Source organism: Moschus berezovskii, chromosome 7 (assembly GCF_049115385.1).
Source record: "Moschus berezovskii isolate FMDL1 chromosome 7, NW_MosBer_1.0, whole genome shotgun sequence".
NCBI lineage: Eukaryota > Metazoa > Chordata > Mammalia > Artiodactyla > Moschidae > Moschus > Moschus berezovskii.
Genome location: NC_142466.1, coordinates 46,391,523 through 46,408,349, shown reverse-complemented (window position 1 = coordinate 46,408,349; position 16,827 = coordinate 46,391,523). Strand labels below are relative to the sequence as shown.

Sequence of the window (16,827 nt, the reverse complement as noted above, 5' to 3'; positions counted from 1 at the left end):
GGTTGGTTTTGCCATACATTGACATGAATCCACCCCAGGGGTACATGTATTCCCCTTCGTGAACCCCCCTCCCACCTCCCTCCTCCCTATATCCTCCCTCCAGGTCATCCCTGTGCACCAGCCCTGAGCGTCCTGTATCACGCGTCGAACCTGGACTGGTGATTCATTTCACATATGATAATATACATGCTTCAATGCCATTCTCCCAAATCATCCCACCTTCATCCTCTCCCACAGAGTCCCAAAGACTGTTCTATACACCCATGTCTCTTTTGCAGTCTCGTATGGCAACCCACTCCAGTGTTCTTGCCTGGAGAATCCCAGGGACGGGGGAGCCTGGTGGGCTTCTGTCTGTGGGGTCACACAGAGTTGGACACGACTGAAGTGACTTAGCAGCAGTAGTAGCATACAGGGTTAAGGTTACCATCTTTCTAAATTCCATATATATGCGTTGCTGCTGCTGCTGCTAAGTCACTTCAGTTGTGTCCGACTCTGTGTGACCCCACAGACGGAAGCCCACCAGGCTCCCCCGCCCCTGGGATTCTCCAGGCAAGAACAGTGGAGTGGGTTGCCATTTCCTTCTCCAATGTGTGAAAAGTGAAAGTGAAGTCGCTCAGTCGAGTCCGACCCTTAGCGACCCCACGGACTGCAGCCTACCAGGCTCCTCCATCCATGGGATTTTCTAGGCAAGAGTACTGGAGTGGCTTGCCATTGCCTTCTCCGTATATATGCGTTAGTATACTGTATTGATGTTTTTCTTTCTGGCTTACTTCACTCTGTATAATTGGCTCCAATTTCATCCACCTCTTTAGAACTGATTCAAATACATTCTTTTTGATGGCTGAAAAATACTCCATTGTGTATATGTACCAAAGCTTTCTTATCCATTCATCTGCAGATGGACATCTAGGTTGCTTCCATGTCCTCACTATTATAAACAGTGCTGCAATGAACAATGGAGTACATGTGTTTCTTTCAATTCTGGTTTCCTCGGTGTGTATGCCCAGGAGTGCGATTGCTGGATCATATGGCAGTTCTATTTCCAGTTTTTTGAGGAATCTCCACACTGTTCTCCGTAGTGGCTGTACTAGTTTGCATTCCCACCAACAGTGTAAGAGGGTTCCCTTTTCTCCACACCATCTCCAGCATTTATTGCATGTAGACTTTTGGATAGCAGCCATTCTGACTGGTGTGAAATGGTATCTCATTGTGGTTTTGCTTTGCATTTCTCTGATTATGAGGGATGTTGAGCATTTTTTCATGTGTTTGTTAGCCATCTTTATGTCTTCTTTGGAGAAATGTCTGTTTAGTTCCTTGGCCCATTTTTTGATTGGGTCATTTATTTTTCTGGAATTGAGCTGCAGGAGCTGCTTGTATATTTTGGAGATTAATCCTTTATCAGTTGTTTCATTTGCTGTTATTTTCTCCCATTCTGAAGGCTGTCTTTTCACCTTGCTTATAGTTTCCTTTGCTGTGCAGAAGCTTTTGATTTTCATTAGGTCCCATTTGTTTATTTTTGCTTTTATTTCCAATATTCTGGGAGGTGGGTCTTGGAGGATCCTGCTGTGATTTATGTCGGAGAGTGTTTTGCCTATGTTCTCCTTTAGGAGTTTTATAGTTTCTGGTCTTACATTTAGCTCTCTAATCCATTTTGAGTTTATTTTGGTGTATGGTGTTAGGAAGTGTTCTAGTTTCATTCTTTTACAAGTGGCTGACCAGTTTTCCCAGCACCACTTGTTAAAGAGACTGTCTTTTCTCCATTTTATATTCTTGCCTCCTTTGTCAAAGATAAGGTGTCCATAGGTGCGTGGATTTATCCAAACAACTATTACAGTAAGAATTGCTACTCCAGTGTAGAAGTGGGCTTAATTCTGAATACAGTCTGAAAAAGTGGAAATTTAAAGCCAAGGAGCAAGTAGGATGGGGACACCGGGGAATCACAAATTACTGGGGGAGACATCAGGTCTGGGGGGGATTCTTGCTGAGCAGACCATGGTGTTCAGATACCAGCTGGGGGGTTAAAGGAGTGCAGAATTTGATCAGATGTGTCAAAGGTGGCAAAATCTTGCTAAATGGATTTAAGCAGGATTCCTGCTTAAATTGGATTCTTCAAGGAAATAAACTTTTGGGGTTACTTAGGGGAGGGTTCAGAGAAGCCTGACTAAAAGTTGGTCTAGGAAAGAATCTTTGTCATTGCTATACTTTTGTATTTTCTTGTGGTGTTTACTATCATGCACTTAATTTCTTGTTTTCTAATTCTCTAATGGCTTCTCTGGGTCATCTACGATGAGATCCTTAAAGTTTTTCAATGTTTTTTCAAAACATTTTCCAATGTTTTCATTTCTGTATTTTCTATACCCATCTTGTGCATAATAGAGACTGTTAATATTAGTGGAATGACTGTTCTTGGTCTGAAATGGTATGGAATTGAATCACAGTTTTGGTAGTGGCTTTGAAAAGAAGAAACATTTTGAATTAATTAATTTTTTTATTAAATAAAAATAAGAATAATTTGGACTTAGTGTGTAGGGAAAGAAAAGGAGTTAAAAGTGACTTTGAGGTTTCTTTGAATCTATTCAGTATAATGTATATCTCAGACACAGTGTCACTGCCTTTTCTTTCTTCCTAGAACAGCCCAATTAACATGAACTAGTTAGAAAAAAATGTGAATTAAGTATTAGTATATAATTACCATTTTGGAATAAGATGGTGTGACTAAACATAACGTAAGCACTGTCTTTTGCTTTTGTTTGCCATGTGATGTAACCATTTTCCTTTAGGGGTGTATCCCCTTGTTCTGACCCTTTTGTGCCAATTTATATGGATGCATTTGTTTTCCTATTTTGATACATATAATTACAGTTTGGAGTCTTACTTCTGTTAAGAAATCATTATTCAGCATTTAAAAAAATCCTGATGTTTCTTCAGTTCAGTCACTCAGTCGTGTCCGACTCTCTGCGACCCCATGAATCACAGCACACCAGGCCTCCCTGTCCATCACCAACTCCCGGAGTTCACTCAAACTCATGTCCATAGAGTCGGTGATGCCATCCAGCCATCTAATTCTCTGTTGTCCCCTTCTCCTCCAACCCCCAACCTTTCCCAGCATCAGAGTCTTTTCCTGTGAGTCAACTCTTCGCATGAGGTGGCCAAAGTATTGGAGTTTCAGCTTTAGCATCAGTCCTTCCAATGAACACCCAGGATCGATCTCCTTTAGAATGGACTGGTTGGATCTCCTTGCAGTCCAAGGGACTCTCAAGAGTCTTCTCCAGCACCACAATTCAAAAGCATCAATTCTTTGGCGATTAGCCTTCTTCACAGTCCAACTCTCACATCCATACATGACCACGGGAAAAATCATACCCTTGACTAGACGGGCCTTGGTTGGCAAAGTAATGTCTCTGCTTTTTAATATACTATCTAGGTTGGTCATAACTTTCCTTCCAAGGAGTAAGCGTCTTTTAATTTCATGGCTGCAATCAGCATCCGCAGTGATTTTGGAGCCCAAAAAAATAAAGTCTGACACTGTTTCCACTGTTTTTCCATTCATTTCCCATGAAGTGATGGGACCAGATGCCATGATCTTTGTTTTCTGAGTGTTGAACTTCAAGCCAACCTTTTCACTCTCCTCTTTCACTTTCATCAAGAGGCTTTTGAGCTCCTCTTCACTTTCTGCCATAAGGTTGGTGTCATCTGCATATCTGAGGTTATTGATATTTCTCCCAGCAATCTTGATTCCAGCTTGTGCTTCTTCCAGCCCAGCGTTCCTCATGATGTACTCTGCATATAAGTTAAATAAGCAAGGTGACAATATACAGCCTTGACGTACTCCTTTTCCTATTTGGAACCAGTCTGTTGTTCCATGTTCAGTTCTGACTGTTGCTTCCTGACCTGCATACAGGTTTCTCAAGAGGCAGGTCAGGTGGTCTGGTATTCCCATCTCTTTCAGTATTTTCCACAGTTTATTGTGATCCACACAGTCAAAGGCTTTGGCATAGTCAATGAAGCAGAAATATATGTTTTTCTGGAACTCCCTTGCTTTCTCCATGATCCAGCGGCTGTTGGCAATTTGATTTCTGGTTCCTCTGCCTTTTCTAAAACCTGCTTGAACATCTGGGAGTTCTCGGTTCACATATTGTTCACCTTTCCTGCTTTGTATAATTACACTATTGTTTGAAAATCATGACATTATCTTGTTCAGAAAAATATCCCTATCATCATATGCCAAGAATAATGGTTCCATATGCAATTTTATTTGCATGATTTCATTTAAACTAAATGACATTTTTTTGCTGAAGTTCTCTTCCTAGTGTTCTTTTTTTCCAAGCAATCGCAAATCAGGTCTTTTACGTTCCTTTCCTGGGTAATTTCATCTCCCACTGTGTTTCTTTTTTTCGTTTGTAACTGGAGTATAATTGCTTTACAATGTTGTATTAGTTTCTGCTGTACAACACAGTGAATCAGCTGAGTAGGACTGAGATATATACACTTCTACTGTGTCTCATATATGTACCTGAGACACTGGCGATGTGACTTATTTTGTGGAAAGAGGTAAGGTAGTGCCTTGGACCTTGCGGATAAAAGGAATGTCAAGTTTAAAGCATTTTTCTCAATGTAGAATTAGACTAGATCCAAATAGTACTCAGATAAAATAATTACTTCTCAAATTATTTGAATAGCATTCTTTCCTATCATCTTTTTTTTTTTTAATTGGAGGCTAATTATTTTGCAATATTATATTGGTTGGTTTTGCCATACACTGACATGAATCCGCCCTGGGTGTACATGAGTTCCCCTTCCTGAACCTCCCTCCTCTCCTTATCCTCCCTCTGGGTCATCCCTGTGCACCAGCCCCAATCATCCTGTATCATGCGTCGAACCTGGACTGGTGATTCGTTTCACATATGATAATATACATGTTTCAATGCCATTCTCCCAAATCATCCCACCCTCGTCCTCTCCCACAGAGTCCAAAAGACTGTTCTATACATCTGTGTTTCTTTTGCTGTCTCATATACAGGGTTATCGTGACCATCTTTCTAAATTCCATATATATGCGTTAGTGTACTGTATCGGTGTTTTTATTTTAAAGTTTAGAGACTAACAAGCCATTATTCTCTAGTTTCAAAGTAGCATACGTGGTGGACTCTTACTTTGTATTCATTAGTGGCTTTTATCTGTTTTCCCCTTTCCCTTTCTTTTTAACATGAGGCTTGCTGTTTTTATTTAATGAATTCTTTAAAAAAAAAAAGTTTATTCTCCATTGTACTGTTATCTTCCTTTTACTTTAGTCCCATCCTGGTAACTAGGACCATAATCTTTGGTGCATCCTCCAAGTTTTCTCCATAGTCGTGTAACCCTGTGTGCTTAGTTGCTCATTTGTGTCTGACTCTTTGCTACCCCATAAACTATAGCCCACCAGGCTCCTTTGACCATTACATTCTCCAGGAAGAAGACTGGAGTGGGTAGCTATTCTCTTCTGCAGAGGATCTTCCTGACCAAGGGATTGAACCTGGATCTCCTGCTTTGCAGATTCTTTACTGTCTGAGCCACCAGGGAAGCTCCCATATAATCATACAGGGATGCACAACCCCCCTGTCATACAGAGTCATTAGGATTTTGAGATCATTATTTTATAGCATGGAATCATATTGTACACTCTTATGTGCCTCTTGCTTTTTTCATGAAAACATACCTTGTGAAAAATCTGTTCAAATCAACTGCCTTTGTACTAACTCATTCTTTTTACTGAATTTCATAAAGGTCCATGGAATGGATTATACCACCTCCACCTCAGTTTTTTCATATTTTCTGCTCTTGAATTTACATTTTATTTCTTTTTAATTTCTTACTACTATACTACATTTTTAGGAGTACCCAGGAGAGATTGCTGGCTTAAAAACACATTTTAAATTTTTACTGGCGTTGATTTCTCATGACTATATAGGTACTACTGTCTCAGAAGCTGTGCTCGTTTACATTTCTAGCAATTATGTACTGTAGTTCCTGTTTCACTACAGTTCAGTCAGCACTAGATGCTCTCCCTCTTAGGTGAATGGGCATAAAGTGATATTACTTAAATTTACATTTTCTTCAATACTAATATTTCCATTCTTTCTCTTGCTTTTTAGTCTTGTGGATTTGCTCCACTGTGAATAACTTATTTCCATTTGTTTTCCATTTTCACTTTTAATATTTTTGTTTAGCCTTTCGAATCTTGATTTTTATTATAACATATTTCAGTAATTCTTTGTGTAGAAAGATAAAATACATATCAGTGTGCTCACTACTTCTAAAATTTATCATTTTGTCATTTAACTGCAGACTTTTTTCTAATATATTATCATGATGTCGAAAGTGTCACTTAGTCGTGTTTGACTGTTTGTGATCCCATGAACTGTAACCTACCAGGCTCCTCTGTCCATGAAATTCTCCAGACTAGAATACTGAAGCGGGTTGCCATTTCCTTTTCTAGGTTATCTTCCTGACCCAGAGATCAAATTTGGGTCTCCTGCATTGCAGGCAGATTCTTTACTCTCTGAGCCACCATCCTGATGAGTTATGTTAACAGATTTTCTTAATTTAGCCATCTCTCCAGTCTTCAAATAAATGAACTTTGTCATATTTTTTTCTAAGAAATGTTGCTAGATTTTGTTTGCAAATGTTTAGTTTAGGATTTTTGAATTTATTTTGGTAAGTGAGATTTGTCATTTTATAATGTCTGGTTTTGATGTCATGGTCAAACTGAATTAAAAAATGTGTCAGTTTTCCTGTTCTCTTTTTTCTTAGTACTTGTTTCTGATTTAATTGAAATGTGAATAGAAAGCGTGATATGTATGACCAATCTCTGGCATTTTTGGAGACTTGTTTTTAGTTTCCACATGATTGGTATGTACTTGTGTGGGTTCTCTCTGTGTTTGGAAATAATATACATTATTTAATTTTGTGGTATAAGTGTTCTAGATGGTTTTTAAAGTTTGTTGGCCTTCAGCCTTTTGTTAATGTTCCTTCTAAAATATTTTTTTTAAAAAAATCACATATCCTTGCATTTTAAGTTGATGTTTAAAAGCTTTCATTGTAAGTTTAAATAGTTCAGAGAATATAATAACAAGTGTATTGTGTAAAACTTGATATTTAAAAATAAAACTGTTTCATTGTTCTTTTTAAAGCACCTGGTGACTCAAATATTTTAGTTATTTGGTACCCTCATTATTATTTAAAACAATATTGTTGGGTTAATCCAGTATTATTGGGTCAACTTTACTGTACAAGACAACTAAAAAAACTAGATAAACTGTTTTTTATAATGTATTTGAAATAATCCTAGCAGTCAAATGTTATAATATAGGGGGAAAATGTATTTAATTAAGAACTTACATTTAAGTGGTGTTGACCAGAAGATTTTGACTGCTGCTGCATTTTGCACAGATTTGAAGAGTTATTGCTTCAACTCCACTGCAGATTATAGATATTATTGTAAATGTACTTTAATATCTGTAATAATTTGTTTCTGTTTCTTTCTTAGGAATCACACCTGTATATCATAGTATGTTTGCTTTAATGAGCGAAACAGAAAGGATCTGGTATCCACCCAACCATGTCTTCCATATAGATGAATCAACTAGGCAAAACGTACTCTACAGACTCAGGTACTTTCTCCAGTAAAGTAGTCACTTTTAACTTAATGGTGAAAGGCAAAGTGGGAGGAATTATCAACCATACTTTTTAATTGCAAGGTCTTTATAATCGGAGACCGGAACCAGTTAGCATCTAATCTTCATTTGGGCTTCCCAGGTGGTGCTAGTGGAAAAGAACCCACCTGCCAATGTAGGAGATGTAAGAGACATGGGTTTGATCCCTGGATTGGGAAAATCTCCTGGAGGAGGGTGTGGCAACCCACTCCAGTATTCTAGCCTGGAGAATCTCATGGACAGAGGAGCCTGGTGGGCTACAGTCCATGGGGTGGTAGAGTCTGACACTACTAAAGCGACTTAGTATGCATGCACGTACTTCTTCTTTTAAGATTCTCTTTCCCCATCAGATAAAGTGTTCATATATGCTCTTTTACTAGAATGCTCTGAGAATAAAGCTGTTTTGGTAGGATGCTACTTTTCCTCTTAAGATTATAATTAAAATTTGAAAAGGATAAGAATGACCTTTACTTGAAAAATCCTAAATGTTTGTAATACTGATAATTTCTCAGAAAACTTGATGTTTTATATAATAATCTGTGATCTCACATCCATTCTTTTTAAAAACTTTTCAGTTGAAGTGAGGGAAGGGTAAGATTTTGCCAGTGATTATTTGCAACCTCAAATTACAAAGTGTTTAATAATTTTTGGTAATATGTAATACCAATTTAGAGAAATCCAGAGGTACTTTATGATTTAAAAGGATGAAACAAAGAAATAAATCTAGTCTGTTCTTACTTCTGAAATAGATCAGTTCCATAGAGAGTCAGTGTTGCATAGTAAAACATGACCATGGACTCATTCATGATTATAAAAAGGAAAGAAAACCTTAGTAAACTACAAGTCAGGAGAGACATTCATACCATGAGTAAAGAAAGGATATCTTCAAAAAACATGTGACAAATGATATTCTTAAATGATAAAATATTAGCGTCATTCTCTCCTAAAGTCAGGAATAACATAAAAAGCAAAGATAACATGTATATAGTTATCTACTTGTATATAGGATTTTGGTGGAGTTCCTAACCAGTATAGTAAAACAGGAACAATATTTCATAATTGAGAACAAAGAAGGAAAAAGTCATTATTTGAAAATGGTATGATTGTTAACCAAAAAAATATGAGCAAATATATAGGCATCAGTAATAACCATTCAGCAGAAGGCTATATTTATGGGATCAGTATGTTAAGGTAGCCATTTTCATATACCATAAACAAACAGAAAAGAGGTCACTTAAAATAAAGACTAATAAAAGCAAAAAGCCTAAGCTACTTAGAATTAAACCTATTCAAATTTATTAAGACTTTTATGCAGGTTTTAAGACTTTTCAAATTTGTGTTATTTAAAGAAGCAGAGTAATACGCAACATATGTTTCACAGAATATCAGTATCCTATTAAGAATATTTTCTTTATCAATTTCTATAATTTCTTTCTGTAATCAGCAAGTAGTGTATCTTTTTATTTTAAAATGTCTGTAGAGCAATAATTTGCAGCCTTTTTCTATAAGAAATCAGATAGTAAATATTTTAAGCATTGTGGGGAATAGTTTGCTGACCTCTTCTAAAGAATTAAAAAATATTTCCCTTATCAAATTCATGACTTCCTCCTACTTTTAAACTAAGGGGGCGCATATGCACTGCTACCTATAATCACAAGTACTAAGGATAATGTAACCAGAAACTGCCCCAAAGAGATTTTATATAAATTTTTAAAATTTCTGCCTGTCTGTGGTTTAGAGGCTCTTCTTCATTTCCTTTATTTATGGGTTATTTCAGAATCAACATAAAAGAGCAACAATTATAAAACTGTGTTGGAGAACTTATAATGTATAAAGATGTGATTTATATGACAAATATAGAATAAAGGGAATGAAAGAGTTTTTGTATTGTATTAAGATTAAATTGATATTAATAAGAACTAAATTGTTTAAGTTACAATGTCTTTTGTAATTTTCCGAGAGACTCCTATGCCAAAACTCAAAAATATATAGTAAAATATAAAATAAGAGATTTAATGTATTAATAATACACTAGAAACTTAATATATTAATATACTAGAAAATATCTATAGTAGTAATGAAACGAATGAACAAAAAGACAAAAAAATCCAAAAAATCCTAGTAGAAGCAAGATGACAGACATAATACTTTATTAACAGTAATAGCCTTAAGCGTAAATGAATTAAACTCTCAAAAAGCAGAGACTGATGAACTAAATTTTTAAAATATTTATAAATTACATCCTGTTTATAAGAGGCACACTTTGCACTCAAAAACACAGATAACTTGAAAGTAAAGTATTGAAGAAGATATACCAGGTTTTGAGTAACCAAAAGAGAGCTGAGAGGCTATATTATCAAGCAAAGTTGATTTTAAGATACACGTTGTTGCTAGAGGTAGGGGAGGGACATTTTATAATGATTAAGGAATTTATCCATTAGGAAGCATAATATTTGCTTGTAATTGCTATAAGTTGGATCCAACTACAGAGCTCCAAAATAAATGAAGCAACAGTGAAAGAATTAAAAGGAAAACTAGACGGTTCAACAATAATAGTTGAAGACTTCAGTGCCTCACTTTCAGAAATGGACAGAACAACCAGACTCAAGATCAGCACGGAAATAGAAGACTTGAATAACACTGTAAACTAGCTGGACATACAAACATAGAACACTGTACAGAATGACAGGACAATACATGTTCTTTTCAAGTGCATAGGGAATATTCTCCAGGTTAGATCATATGTTAGTCCCTCAAATGAATCTCAGTGAATTTACACATATTGAAATCATACAGAGTATGTTCTCTGACCACTGTGGAAGTAAATTAGAAATCATTAACAGAAGGAAAACTGGACAGTTCACAAATATGTGGTAATTAACAACACTATTCTAAATAAATAATGGGTCAAAGAAGAAATCACAAAGGAAAATAGAAAATAAGTCACTCAGTCGTGTCTGACTCTTTGCGACCCCATGGACTGTAGCCTACCAGACTTCTCTGTCCATGGAATTTTCCAGACAAGAGTACTGGAGTGGGTTGCCATTTCCTTCTCCAGAGGATCTTCCCAACCCAGGGATTGAACCTGGGTCTCCTGCATTGTAGGAAGACGCTTTACCATCTGAGCCTTAGGGTATGCAGCTAAAAACCATCCTTTAAAGTAAATTCACTTATAAAAACTATATAAAAGAAGGTTCTCAAAATCAGTAACATTCCACTTTAACAAAGTAGAAAAAGGAGAGTAAATTAATCTGAAAGCAAGTTAAAGGAAGGAAATAATAAAGATCAGAGTAGAGATAAATGAAGTAGAGGATAGAAAAACAAGAGAAAATGAGGAAACCAAAAGTTGGTTGGTTCTTGAAAAGATCAACAGTATCAGTAAAGCTTTAACTAGATAAAGAGAGAAGCTTAAATTATTAAAATCAGGAATAAAAGAGGTAACATTACTGTGACCTACAGAAATAAAAAGGATTATAAGAAACAGCTATATGCCAACAAACTACATAACCAAGATGCAATAGAGAAATGCTTAGAAAAACACAAACTATAGAACTGACAAAAAAATACAATATGTGAATTGACCTTAACAAGTAAAGAAGTAGAACTCGATTAGTAATTAAAAAACAAAACAAAAAACTTTGCACAAGGGGAGCCCAGATCCAAGTGGCTTTACTGGTGAATTCTATTGAACTTTTTAGGATATGTTGATACTTTGTTCTTCATTTGGTAGATCTTGTCCAACTTTGTGACCTCATGGACTGTAGCTTGCCAGGCTCCTCTGCCCTCCTCTGTTTCCCAGTTGGCTAAGGTTCATGTCCATTGAGTCAGTGATACTATCTAACCATCTTATCCTCTGCTGTCCATTTCTCCTTTTGCCTTCAATATTTCCCAAAATCAGGGTCTTTTCCAGTGAGTCGGCTTTTCACATCACGTGGCCAAAGTATTCAGCTTCAGCAGCTTTCCTTCCAGTGAATATTTAGGGTTGATTTCCTTTAGGACTTACTAGTTTGATCTTGCAGTCCAGGGGACACTCAAGAATCTTCTCCAGCACCACAATTCAAAAGCATCAATTCTTCTGTACTCAGCCTTCTTTGTGGTCTGCCTCTCACATCCTTACATGACTACTGGAAAAACCATAGCTTTGACATGCGGACCTTTGTTGGCAAAGTGATGTCTTTGCTTTTTAATATGCTCTCTAGGTTTGTCATAGCTTTCATTTCAAGGAGCAAGTGTCTTTTAATTTCATGGCAGCAGTCACCGTTCGCAGTGACTTTGGAGCCCAAGAAAATAAAATCTGTCACATTTATACTTTTTCTTCTTCTATTTGCCATGAAGTGATGGGACCGGATGCCATGACCTTAGTATATGTTGAGTTTCAAGTCAGCTTTTTCTCTCTCTTCTTTCACTTTCATCAAGAGGCTCTTTAGTTGCTTTTCACTTTCTGCCATAAGGATGGTGTCATCTGTGTTATCTGAGGTTATTGATATTTCTCCCAGCAATCTTGAATCCAGCTGTGATTCATCCAGCCCAGCATTTCATATAATGTACTCTGCATAGAAGTTAAATAAGCAGGGTGACAATATACAGCCTGTCATACTCCTTTTCTGGTTTTGAACCAGTCACTTGTTCCATGTCCAGATCTGACTGTTACTTCTTGACCCACAGACAGAATTCTCGGGAGATAGATAAGATGGTCTGCTATTCCCTTCTGTTTAAGCACTTTCCACAGTTGTGATCCACACAGTCAAAGGCTTTAGCATAGTCAGTGCAGCAGAAGTAGATGCTTTTCTGAAACTCTCTTGCTTTCTTGATAGTCCAGCGAATGTTGGCAATTTGATCTCTGGTTCCTCTGCCTTTTCCAAACCCAACTTGTACAGCTGGAAACTCTCGGCTCACATACTCCTAAAGCCTAGCTTGAAGGATTTTGAGCATAATCTTGCTAGCATGTGAAATGAATGGAGTTGTATGATAGTTGGATCTTTCTTTGGCATTGCCCTTCTTTGTCATTAGAATGAAACCAGAATTTTTCCAGTCCCATGGCCATGGCCGAGTTTTCCAAATTTGTTGACATGTTGAATACAGCACTTTAATAGTGTCATCTTTTAGGATTTTAAGTAGCTTAGCTGGAATTTTGTCACCTCCACTAGCTTTGTTCGTAGTAATGCTTCCTAAGGCCCACTTGACTCCCACTCCAGGATGTCCAGCTCTCGGTGAGTGACCACACCATCATGGTTTTCTGGCTCATTAAGACCTTTGTTGTATAGTTCTTCTGTGTATTCTTGCCATTTCTTCTTAATCTCTTCTGCTTCTGTTAGGTCCTTATTGTTTCTGTCTTTATTGTGCCCATTCTCACATGAAATGTTCCCTTTATGGTTTTGGTCACTGCCTCCTATACAGTGTTACGAACCTCTGCCTGTAGTTCTTCACATACTCTACCAGATCTACTCCCTTGAATCTATTCGTCACCTCCACTGTATAATCATAAGGGATGTGATTTAGGTCATACTTGAATGGCCTAGTGATTTTCCCTACTTTTTTCAATTTAAGCCTAAGTTTTACAGTAAGGAGTTCATGATATGATCCACATCAGACCTCCAGGTCTTTTTTTTTTTTAACTGACTGTATAGAGCTTCTCCATCTTTAACTGTGAAGAATATAATCAATCCAATTTCGATAGTGACACTCTGGTGATGTCCATGTGTAGAGTCATCTCTTGGGTTGTTGAAAGAGGGTGTTTGCTAATGATCGCTGTGTTCTTTTGACAAAACTCTGGTAGCCTTTGTCCTGCTTCATTTTGTACTATAAGGCCAAACTTGCCTGTTATTCCAGGTATCTCTTGACTTCCTACTTTTGCATTCCAATCTCCTGTGATGAAAAGGACATCTTTTTTGTGTGTTAGTTCTAGAAGGTGTTATAGGTCTTCATGGAAATAGTGAGTTTCATCTTCTTCAGCATCAGTGGTTAGGACATACACTTGGATTATAGTGATGTTGAATGGGTTGCCTTGGAAACAAACAAAGATCATTCTGTTGTTTTGAAGATTGCACCCAGGTACTGCGTTTTGGACTCTGTTGATTATGAGCACTACTTAATTTCTTCTAAGGAATTCTTTCCCACAATAGATATAATGGTCATATGAGTTAAATTCACCCATGACTGTCCATTTTAATTCACTGATTTTGATTCCTAAGATGTACTTGTTCAGTCTTGCCATCTTGTTTTATTATGTCTAATTCACCTTGATTCATGAACCTAACATTCCAGATTCATATGCAGTGTTGTTCTTTATAGCATCGGACTTTACTTTCAGCACCAGACACATCCACAGCTGTGTGCCATTTCTTGTATGGCCCAGCTACTTCATTCTTACTGGAGCTAATAGTAATTGCCCTCTACTCTTTCCAAGTAATATACTCGGTACCTCCTGACCTGGGTAGGGGGTGGCTTATATTCTATTGGTATATATTTTTGCTTTTTCAAACTGTCCGTGGGGCTTTCCAGGCAAGAATACTTGAGTAGGTTGCCATTACCTCTTCTAGTGGACCATGATTTTTCAGAACTCTCCACTATGACCCCTCCTTCTTGGGTTGCCACGCATGCCGTGGCTCATAGCTTCATTGACTTATGCAAGTCCCCTCACTGTGACAAGACTGTGATCCATGAAGGGAAATGTTGATACTGAAAGAAGTGACAGTGTTAGCCGTTCAGTCGTGTCCAACTCTTTGCCCCCCATGGATTGTAGCCTGCCAGGCTCCTCTGTCCTTGGGGTTCCCCAGGCAGGAATACTGGAGTGGGTTGCCATTTCCTTCTCCAGGTGATCTTTCCTGACCTAGGGATCAAATCCAGGTCTCCTGCTTTGCAGTCACATTCTTTACCATCTGAGCCACCAGGGAAACCCTTATTAGTTATTACCAAAAAGTGATAAGGAGGAAACACTTCCTAGCTCATTCCATAAGTTCACCATTACCCTGATACCAAATCCAGACAAAGAAGTCCAAAAATAAGAAAGCTACAGACCAATGTCCTTTACAAACATAGGTGTGAAAATCATCAAGAAAATAATAGCAAACCAAATCCATGTATATATAAAAAGGATTAAATATTGACCAGGTAGAAATTATCCTAGGATATTGCTTTACCACCTCAAAATCAGTATAATGTACCATATGAGAGTAAAGAGCCAAAGCATATGATCATCTTAATAAACATGGAAGAAAACTTTTGACAGAGTCCAATATTCTGTTGTAATCAAAATACTAAACACAACAGGAATGGACTGGAACTTCCTCAGTATGAAAAAGGATCTGTGAAAAACTCCAAATCTAATCTAATACGTGATAGGGAAAAGCTTAATGCTTTCTTCCAAATATCAAAAGCAAGACAAGAATATCTGCTCTCACCACTTCTGTTGAACACTGTAGAATAAATTCTAGACAGGGAACTATGTCACGGAAAAAAAATACAGGGCATCTATATTGGAAAAGAAGAGATCAAACTCTCTATTCCCAGATATTAGGATCTAGTATATGTGAAATCCTAAGAAATTAATAAACTATTAGAACTAATAAATGAGCTTAGCCTGGTTGTAAGATAGAAATTCAAAGTGTTGTATTTCTGTATGCTCGGAATTATAGTACAAATGTAAAATTAATAAAATTCCATTTACAATAGCATAAAAGAATACTTTGATTTTAAACCTAACAAAAGAATTGCAGAATTTGTATACTGAGAAATATAAAATATCATTGAAAGAAATTAGGGAAACACCTAAATAAATGGAAAACTGTCTCATGTTTGTGTATAGGAAGATTTAATACAGCAATATTCCCATCATTAAGTTTTATTTTCAGTGTGATCTCCACTGAAATTCTGTCTTTATTTCAGAAATTGACAGATAATCATTAAATTTGTGAAAAATCAGAGTCTTGAAAAAGAGCAAAGTAGGAAGATTCACATTTCTTATTTCAAAACTTAGTCCACAATCCTAGTTATTAAGACTGTGGTACTGACTTCAGGTTAGATATATACATTAATGGAATAAATTGAAAGTCCAAAAATAATCTCTCATATTATGGTAGTAGACTTTAGGCAAGGGTGCCATGACAATTCATGGGGAAAGAATAGTCTTTTCAACAAATGATGCTGGGACAACTGAATATCCACATGTAGAGTAATAAACTTAGACCACCAACTCACACCATTGACCAAAAAGTAACTTAAAATGGATCATAGACCTTAATTTAGTGGCTAAAACTATAAAATTCTTAGGAGAAAACAGGACTGTATCTTTGTGTACTTAAAGTAGGCAGTGATTTCAATATGGCACCAAAAGCCTAAGCAACAACAACAAAATAGATTAGTTGGGATTCATCAAAGTATTTTTGTACATCAAAGGATGTAAAAAGAATGTGAAAGAAAGATGTGAAAAGGATGTGAAAAGAATGTGAAAGAATGTGAAAAGACAACCCACAGAACAGAAGAAAATGTTTGTAAATCATGTATCTGACAGATACATTATATCTATAGTATATAAAGAACTCTTAACAGCTCAGTATAATGACAAATAACCCAGTTAAAATAAATGGGCAAAGTTTTGAACAGCCCTTTATCTAAAGAAAACATTTGAAGGATCAATAAGCATGTGAAAAGATACTCAACATTGTTATTCATTAGAGAAATGTAAATCAGAACCACAATGGGATATCATTTACCCACTAGAATGGCAAGCATTAAAAAGATGGACAGTAATTTTCAATTTTTCAAATTAACTCTTATTAAGTGGGACACAGGGTACCAGATGATGAGCCACATTTCAACAATAAACTGCAAAAGGAATTGAAGCAGAAAAGTTTATTACTCACTGGTCCTTGAGGACATACCAGCTTGCCTTAAGGTGTCACATAGAAAAGTGAAGGCACACTGCAGACAGAGTCAGCCCTGGAGTACATGCCTTTATTAGGGTTTGTGGGTGAGTGCTTTGGGGTTCCTGGACTAAGGCTAGACTCATTTCAAAAGAGCTGGATTTTGGTAAGCCATATGGGTGTCCACTGAAGAGGCACAAAGGGATGGGCATGGAGAGGCAGGAATGACTATGGATCACAAAGGCTGTTGGGGAAATTGCATCAGGAACTTGTAA

General features: G+C 36.9%; 1 protein-coding gene across 2 annotated transcripts in view; it reads left to right on the top strand.

Annotated features, from left to right (window-relative positions):
- Window positions 1-16,827, top strand: part of JAK2 (Janus kinase 2) — a 103,095-nt gene that overhangs the window by 25,727 nt on the left and 60,541 nt on the right. Inside the window, exon 3 of one of the 2 annotated variants that reach the window (XM_088837907.1) lies at window positions 7,526-7,649. In XM_088837907.1, the coding sequence (XP_088694033.1) occupies window positions 7,526-7,649 (124 nt within the window). Of the gene's footprint in view, window positions 1-7,525; window positions 7,650-16,827 lie in introns of those variants that run through there. The other variant, XM_088837908.1, reaches the window with a different exon arrangement.